This window comes from Nicotiana tabacum, chromosome 2, assembly GCF_000715075.1.
Source record: "Nicotiana tabacum cultivar K326 chromosome 2, ASM71507v2, whole genome shotgun sequence".
Lineage (NCBI taxonomy): Eukaryota > Viridiplantae > Streptophyta > Magnoliopsida > Solanales > Solanaceae > Nicotiana > Nicotiana tabacum.
This window is the reverse complement of record NC_134081.1, coordinates 13,617,745-13,626,788: the sequence shown is the minus strand read 5'-3', so window position 1 is coordinate 13,626,788 and position 9,044 is coordinate 13,617,745. Positions and strand designations below refer to the sequence as shown.

General features: G+C 36.6%; 1 protein-coding gene across 1 annotated transcript; it reads left to right on the top strand.

Annotated features, from left to right (window-relative positions):
- Window positions 1–557: 557 nt before the first annotated feature.
- LOC107791523 (zinc finger CCCH domain-containing protein 11) lies at window positions 558–7,580 on the top strand. Its single transcript, XM_016613610.2, has 8 exons — window positions 558–886; window positions 1,617–1,701; window positions 2,163–2,303; window positions 2,419–2,516; window positions 4,715–4,903; window positions 5,014–5,144; window positions 5,263–5,362; window positions 6,907–7,580. Exons 1-8 carry the CDS (start codon window positions 719–721, stop codon window positions 7,123–7,125), a joined length of 1,131 nt encoding a protein of 376 aa, XP_016469096.1. The 5' UTR covers window positions 558–718; the 3' UTR covers window positions 7,126–7,580.
- The last annotated feature ends 1,464 nt before the right edge of the window (window positions 7,581–9,044 follow it).

The window sequence follows — 9,044 nt, the reverse complement described above, 5'->3', positions numbered from 1 at the left end:
TTAAAGGCAATCGGGTTAGTTGTCGATTGTTGTCCCAAATCTTCAATTATTCCATTTTCATATTCCGATGTCATTTATATCTCAAATCACAAGGTTGAGTGTTGTTCTAACAAAATCCATATATCAGTATCCATGTAAACTTTTATAGAAACCTATTTTTTAGCGAACCACGTGAACATGTATGACTTAATCTAACACAAATTGCATAACCAAATAAGGCAAATGTAAACCAGAATCATTTTAGGTCGAAGGTCCACGAATTCAAATATTACTTATGGCGTAATCCCGAAATCTTTTATATGTGAAAGAAACTCGAAAGAATCTTTATCCATACCAACAACTCATCAATGGATGAATAATCCTTAGCCACCTAAAATTTTTAAGTCTTCACATGTTTTATTAGGCCGATAAAAATTTTAAGAAAGAAAAAAAAAAGACTTTATTGTAAGAAAACATTTATTCTTAGTGACTATAGTGTACCTCTCACAACAAATTAGGACTCATAGCGTCATTTACAAAAGTTGAAAGATTTGCTATTTTAACCATTTCTTTCCCCTAAAACACCTTCTCACAAAAGCGTCACACATAGAACCCCATCTCCGCCTCCGGCCACACTCATTAATCTCCGAGCCGCCTTTAGGGTTTTGAATCGCCGGAAAAATCCGATTTTGCGACGAAACTATCTAGGTGATTGTGGGGATTGGATGATAATATAAAGATGCCACCAAAGCAATCGAAAGCGGATTTAGCAAAGAAGCAGAAGGTAGTAGAAGACAAGACATTCGGTCTGAAAAACAAAAATAAGTCCAAAAATGTCCAGAAATATGTTCAGTCCCTTAAGCAAAATGCTGTGCCTAAACCTGACCCTAAGAAACTTGATGCCAAGGTACTACGCTATTTTGTGTTATTATTATTTTTTGTGTATTTTTCCCCGATAGATATACAGTATTGATGTAACTCACATCGGCTAGATTTTTGAGGTATACTTGTTGTATCATTTTTTTTGGAATTGTTGTCTTATGCAGGCTAGAGAGGACTGATATAGCTGACTCGATTAGTTTGGAATTGATACATAGTTTGTGTTGTATTCTTTTCGTGTGATTTTTTCCGAACCGAAATAGAGAAGGTGGATGCAAAGGATTCATATATCCTACACTAATTAGCTTGTTTTTGAGACACAGTTGTTTTTTTTAAATAACTGTGGTGTCCGGGCTAGCTTGCCTGAGCAGATGGGAAGAAATTTTTTGCCTCTGCTGGGATTTGAACCTTAGACCTCATGATTCTCCTCACTTCATTGACCACTTGGCCACATCCGTTGGATGCTTAAGACATGGTTGTTGTAGTTTTTTTTTTGTTTTTTTATAAATATTTTTAAGCCCAAATAAGGCAGGTTGAATACAGACCTCTATATAGCTGACTCCAACTAACTTGAATTTGACTACATAGTTGTTGCATTTTTTGTTTGTGCCGTTTCGAGCCCAAATAGATCGAATGAAGTGAATCACATAGCTGGCCGCCTGACCCCAATTAGTATGTGATTGTTTGTAGTTTCTGTAGTATTATTTTTGTGTGATCTTTTGCTTAAATGTTGACAAGCTAGCTCAATTTTGTCACAGAAAAAGAAGGAAGAAGAGAAAGCCAAAGAGAAAGAGCTGAACGAATTGTTCAAAGTCGCTATTAGCCAGCCTAAAGTGCCTCTTGGTATTATTCATGTTCTTCTTCTGACTGATTTCTGGCATCAATATTTTTTTTTTGGTTGGTGCATAGTAGTCTCAATATTAAAGAGTTACAGTGGCTTTGTTTGATCGAAACAATTGGAAATGTAGTGTAGGAAGACTTGTAGCAATTATCTGCTCTTTCCTACATCAAACTGGGTCTGTCGAAGGCTGAATTATAAACTTGACTTTTTGCCAGTTTTTATAAAGCTGATAAACGTTGTAACTTTATTATGGCAATTCCGAATATGGCTTAATATAGCCTGTCAATTTATTTTAAGAGACTTTTTTATCGTTCATAGTTGATTATCATTGTCTCTTATCAGTAGTAGTTTGTTTTGTTTCACTCGCTTCTTGCTTTAAAGGGTTGATCTTGTTTCAAATTTTCATATGAAATGCTGCAGCAAAAATTATCATATTTCAAGAATGTTGGGAATTTGTGTTCAGGTGTTGATCCAAAATCTATCTTATGTGAGTTCTTTAAGGCGGGGCAATGTGTTAAGGGTTTCAAGTGCAAGTTCTCTCACGATCTGAATGTTCAGCGAAAAGGAGAGAAGATTGATGTTTTCAGTGATAAGCGTGATGAAGGTGGTTAAACAACACCTTAACAGTTGACATTTTGCATAAACTTTTCTGTTTCTGTGTAATAATCTGTATTATGGTTTTGGTGTTTATTAACTGGCATTTCTTGTCTAAAACATAGATGGAAAGGAAACAATGGAGGATTGGGATCAAGAGACATTGGAGAAGGTCGTGGCATCAAAAAGCCAAGAGTATAACAAGAACAAACCAACTGACATTGTAAGTGTTATCCTTTCCAGAGTATACCTTGAACTGCTTTGGTCCAAACTTGAAAGTCATATTCCGGGGATGATTTGAATTTGTTGATCGGACCCTTTCAATCATTTGATATCAGCTTACCAATATAGCAGTGATTTCAGGATAAAATTAATTGCATATGATCTTCTAAATGGTTACTTTCTTACCTAATTTACTTTCCACTGATATTTACTGTTGTGAGGAAACTTTGTTTATGGTCTATTTGTATAAAATGAAATCCTTATGTGGTCAAGTATTTATCTTCTAGGAGATACAAGAGATCATCATTGCATAGTGTTTTAGACGTCAAACGAGTATGCAATAGCTTGGTAACTAGTCATAGAACTTACAGAATCTGCAGACGTTGCACCTAATGTCCTTTCTTGATGATTTTTATTTAAATTAAATTGCTGAATTCTGTAAAGTAAATGGGTGAAAGATATGGAAAAAAGTAGTTTTTTTTGTTGTTGTTGGTAAAGTACTAATTTTATTAATATGTGGGCAAACAGAAGTGTAGCTAATAATGAGGAATCGGTGTGCTCATAGACTCAGGAAGTAACATACTGAAGAAAGGCTTTCTCAGAGATATTTTCAATGAAGAAAGGTTCTTCCACACTTTTGCATTACCAGGCATTTTGTTGTTGGATTTGACGCTCTCTGCTACATGTTTTATGACTTTTCAGAGGCTTCCTAGAAGTTGGTCAGCTACAACCTGCAGAAAGCAACAGCGAATTTATTGTGATCAGCATACTATGCCTGGTGACAAGAGCAAACTAGTCCATTGAAATGGAACAAAGCTTCCAAATTAGATATGGCTATTGTGATATCCTATTATCATCCACAAAACAGAAAAATATTCTCACTAAAGCAATAGAAACTACAATTTTTCATAATTTAGTAATACGAAGGAGAAATGGTAAACCACAGAGCAGATATTTTAGTACTGCTCTTTTTAAATGAAATATTCTTTTCTGTTGATCCCCAAAAAATAGAACTATTTACCAGTTCATGAACTGTACTATCCTTTGCTCAGAAACATCTACATGTTTAGAAAAGTGAAGACAGAAGATTGCAATCAGATTCAGTGACAGCTGAAAACAGAGCTTGTCATATTCACCAAAAAATTAGAATCCCCATAAATTTGTTGAGCTAATCCATGATATTCTGGTTGGTATTGAGGTTTGGTTGAGTGATTCCATGAGTTTCTGGTTAGCCTTTGGACATCAAGTGGTTCCTAGTGATTGTGTATCGCAATCTCAAGAATATGGATGGCAAAATGTTATGTACCTAGAAATCAGGACGGAAAAAGAGTACCGGAGGAAATGATGCGATGTGACTATAAACTTGTGTATCTCTTGGATAAGTGTTATGATAGATAGACTTTTAAAAGTTCGTGGTTGGTTGTCATGCGCTGGCCAATAGGATGACCTTAAAAGCCCCCAGGGCTTTGGTTTAATGGTAAGGACGCACCGCAGAAAGTGTGGATTGAGCGTGCATCACGGGTTGGACCTTGCCGTTGACACAAAACCTAAGTGGGAGCAGGGGAGAGGGACAGGTCCATGCTCCCCAGAGTTTTGAGCATGTGAAAATAGGATGACCTAGATAGTTTGGTCGTGCAGAATGCATGCAATATCATTTAAGTATTTGTGGACATTGAGAGTTGGGGAAGAAATGTTACTGCTCTAGCACTCCACTTAACTGTCATAATTATTTTGATTTTTCATTGCATGGAGCATGGGACAATGATATGTAGTCCTTTGGTTTGACGTAGTAACTATGACCATATTTCCTCATTTTGAGGTGTATTTTTATGCTTTCATTTTAGTTTGTCATTTGAAAAAGTCGTATTGTAGCAACAAATTTACTACTCTATTCCAGTTTCTTCAGCACGCTTTCCTCTTTAGTCCATGCCAAAATAATCAAAATAAAAAAAGCTTGGCACCTTTTGTATCCAGAAACTATTTAATCTTTACATGCTCATTTTCTGCTTACTGTTATCTCCACTGGATAGGAAAGGAGGGGTTCTTTTGGTGTTTTATAGCATTTATGCATATTTAGCTTATGTGCCTAAAGTTTTAACTTTTTCCGTAAATCCGCCTCCAGTTAAATACTGCCAAACATATTGGAATGGAGGGAGTATTTGTTTCTGAATTCAAACTTTAGATTTGGCTTATATGCAGGTATGTAAATACTTTTTGGAAGCTGTGGAGAAAAAGCAGTATGGTTGGTTTTGGGTCTGTCCAAATGGTAGTAAAGAATGCCATTACAGGCATGCGCTTCCTCCTGGATACATTCTAAAGTCACAAATGAAAGCTTTGTTACAAGAGGAAGCTGACAAGATGCCTATTGAAGAAGAAATTGATGAACAGGTGACTGTACTATCTGAGTATTCATATTGCCAACTACTGATTGCCATTAAAACTTTTATAAACATGTTCATTAATGGAACTGCTTTACATGTTTTCTGCTCTGCCTGCAGCGTGCAAAATTGACTGCTTCAACTCCTTTGACCACTGAGTTGTTTATGGAATGGAAAAAGAAGAAGATGGAAGAAAGAGAGGCCAGTTTGGCTAAGCAAAGGGCAGATAGAGCTAAGAATGATCGCATGAGGTATCATTCTTTTCACTTCTTTTCCTCTTTAGTCAATAATATGTGGTCATCAGCTGGGAAAAGCTCTTTTGGTGGATGCTTATACTTATTGGCAAATCTTATGCTCTCTTTCTTGCAGTGGTCGTGAGCTGTTCATGTCGGACGCTAGCTGGTTTGTGGATGATGTCGGGGCCTATGACAAGTATGAAAGGGAAGAAGAGTCTGGTGAACCCCCGAAGGTAAATATGTTATGATCAATTTTTTTCCGCGTTCTATATCCTTTGTTGGACTGTGTTGAGCATTCAAGATTTTCCGTTGTCCACTGGTGACTGTCATAGATCTACTCATCTATAGTACTGCATAACCTAGGATAGGTAAAATGTCTGGGACTAAGCAATTAACCTGTGTGTAGGGGTAAGAGAGCATAAAAAAACAACAATGTATAATGATCTGTTGACTTTTAGCAATAATTCGCATTGTTAGATTAAACAGTGTCCATTTGATCAAAGTAATAATTTGATTGAGATGCTTCTGGAGCCTTCATCATGATGAATTTTTCATTCATTTCTTAATCTAACTCGAGAGGAAGTCTTAGTCAGATACACTTTTTTGATAGGTAAGCCAGTCAGATTCACTTACTAGTACTGTTTCTTCACATGCTTTTTTTGGAATGCTCTCTGATTTTCTTGCTATTGGGGTTTAAATTTATGAGGTTGATTTATATGACTTAACCTTTTTTGCTGAAATTTTTAAAATTATGTTATATAGTACCTGAGCGAGATATTCAGAGTTGAATATTTTCAGCTAAGTGATAGGTTGTACTAGGCAAAGATTAGGGGTCTTGCTTGAAAAGTTTGTTCCCTCTACTTTCACCTGCCTTGGTAGATTGTATGCAAGATTCGATAGAACTAGCAGATGACAAATTTTCTAAAATATGCAGAATGAAATACAAAATGAAAGACTAAAGCATCTATTTGAAAGCGTTTACTTAACCACAGATCTTATTGATCATTAAAAGAGGTAAGTTTTTGCTTGGGAGGGCCAAAGCATGGTGTTTGTAATCTAGCCATGACTTGGGAAAGTAGACAGAAAAGTGTGCATTCATGTGGTGGTTGTTGGTCTACGGCGGTATAAGTATTACTTTAGAAAGAGTAGGGGTGGCAAAATGGTTAAAAGAACACAATTAACCACCCATATTATCCACTAAAAAATGGGTTGGATAATGAACTTTTTAAAAATGGGTCAAATTTGGATAAGAACCATATTATCCATTTAGAAAATGGATAACCAATAGGTAACCAATGGGTTTAACTTTTACATTTGTAAAGCCTCAAATTGGGGGTTCCTCAAGTTTGGGAGACTAAGAATTCTCCCAAAAATGTTCATATTCAAGAAGTCAGGGATAATATGGTTATCCGTTGGTTAACCCCTTTTTTATCCATATTAAATATGGGTCGGGTCGGATAATCTATCCGTTTTTCATTACCCGTTTCGACCCGAACCATACCCAAACCGACCCGCCCGTTTGCCACTCCTAAGAAAGAGATTTGAAAATCCAAGTGTGTAATAGTTGCAGTGTTTTTTAAATTAAACAAAGCTATGCCTATTAGCCAATGATCCCCTAGTTTGGACATTTGATGAGCATGATACTGATGCCATGTGTTTTTGCTTGCTTATTAAAAAAAATAAACTGTTGCCATGTGCATTTCTTGTGTTGTGCTGCTAGTTTATATGCAAAAGCGTCTGCATATCATTTTCTAAATAGATTAGATTTCCTTTACAGGAGAATAAGGAACCTGCTAGAGATGAGGCAAGCTCCTCAATGTCAGCCCAGAATATTCATGATGGTGGTGAGGCTTCTCATAACAACGAAGTTAATGACAATTTTGATGATGATGACGACGACGATGATGATGACCTGGATGTGGACGAGTTAAATGAACTGGAAGCTAGCCTTTCAAAAACATCGTTACAAATCAATGAACCTGGTAGTCACGCTTGATCCTTGTGCCCCAATTTTTGCGTACGATCTACTTTTCGGTGCATGCTCTTTCATGTCTACGTGATGCAGAATCATTATAGCATGCAAATGGGGTGGAGTGAAATAGCATAGCATATCCGTGTCGTGATGCTCCTAATAATGGTTTGCTATTTTATTAGGCTTTTTACCCTCAGTTCAATGAGTCGTGACTGTTGCTTCCGGAATTTTGTGATGAATTGAACTTTTTTAGTCGTTGTGCCAGCAACATAGAGAGCTATCATTTGTATTTAATTACTGCTGCTACTACTATGCTTTGAAGCATGGGGTGGCCTTCTCCCCTCAATAAATTACAAATTCTTTGAGGGCCATTATGTCATCTGTTGAGGTTTGCTGACAGTTTTATAGGTGTTATGTTGTCTGTCATCTGCAAACATGTTCCAGGAAGTAATCAAAGTTCCATGTTTATTCTCACAGAACTGATTAGAGTACTATGACCTGTGCCTTCTTTTTCCTTTCCAGTTCTTTATACGTATGTGATTTAATCAGGTGTGTATTTTTTATCACGTTTTCAATGATTCTCATATCCAGAGGTTGCACATGTCCATCAGTAGAAGCATTCCTTCCTCTCGCACTTGGTCTAGTATCTCTTCAGTTCTAAAATGACCACATTTTTAGACGATATGTTGTGTTTTAAAGGTTTGCTTTAGCATAGAGCATAAGTGATTAGGTTACTTGCTGATTAACCAGTTACCACCTTATGGGCTGAAGATATACTTTGTCAATGTGGTGCCTTTGCTGACAGGCCATAACTGAACACTACTCTCTCCTCTCAAAAAAGAATTGACGGAGTTCGAGATATAAGAATTAGAAGCACTGGCGGTGTAAAATTGTTTACACCATCAGCAAGTAATTTTCATTTAATAAGCTTTAATTGATAACTTATAGTAAATGGTAAGTAACTTACTACTATAACATGTTAAGTTGCACTATTTGTGTAAAAAATCTTCACTTAAACTACAGAAGCAAATCCTCGAAATCAGTGATTTTACTGCTTTCGGCGATGGAGTTTGAACAAAACTCGTAAATGAAGTTGGAAAAAGGGGGTAATTCTGATTACAAGTACAACTTGGAAGTAATTTTAGTTACAGGTCGGAAATTGTTTTACGCTATCCGGTTGTTTACCCGTAAAATGGTACAGTTGAATTTATATGTGGTTTCTAGAAAAGTGAATTAATTTGATCCTGAAATAAATAAATAATTGAAGAATTACGCAATACTTAGCCTTAAGATATACACGAAACAGCAGAAACAACAATTCCGGGAACAAGGTTTCCGGGCACAATAACAAAAGGATTGAGAAATAAGACGATAAGATTGGATTGAACTTTGTATAAAATATAGTGTAAGCTTGCCAGAAAATTCGTGTCCTTTAAAATGACAACCGAGCTCACTATTTATAGCTATGAAGAAGGTCTTAGGGTCGTGCCTTTCGTTAATGTCAATTATGAGGAACATTGATGAAGATGTAACGGTGAACCTAAATGCCAAATTCCTTGTAACAGGTAACTGCTCTTAATGCTATGAATATTTTCTATTGAATGCTACTGGGAGAAGAGCGTTTATCACATCTTTATGAACATTATTCTTCCCGGTGACAAACGAAACAGTTGTCTTCAGTCTTCAGTCATCTCTTGTCTTGGGTTCCACGTGTTCCTTTCTCCGACGGCCACGTGTCATAACATATTTTACCCAATACAGATAGTCCCCCTGCTTTCCGGTGACATAACTTTGTGTTATCGGGAAGTTGATTGAAACACTCTTTTGACGGGAATTACTATAATTCCCTCTAAATGCTTCTGTCGGTTGATTAGACGCATGTCTCTCCGCATTTAAGGCTCCGAACACGCGTCTTCCCATGATTCAGCACATCTTTTGTCGAT

What these genes read in the sequence shown, in the direction of transcription:
- LOC107791523 (XM_016613610.2), top strand. Translation starts at nt 719, where the DNA reads ATGCCACCAAAGCAATCGAAAGCGGATTTAGCAAAGAAGCAGAAGGTA. An exon ending in CTAAGAAACTTGATGCCAAG is followed by an intron (nt 887 to 1,616) that starts GTACTACGCTAT and finishes ATTTTGTCACAG; the next exon opens with AAAAAGAAGGAAGAAGAGAA. An exon ending in GCTAAGAATGATCGCATGAG is followed by an intron (nt 5,145 to 5,262) that starts GTATCATTCTTT and finishes TCTTTCTTGCAG; the next exon opens with TGGTCGTGAGCTGTTCATGT.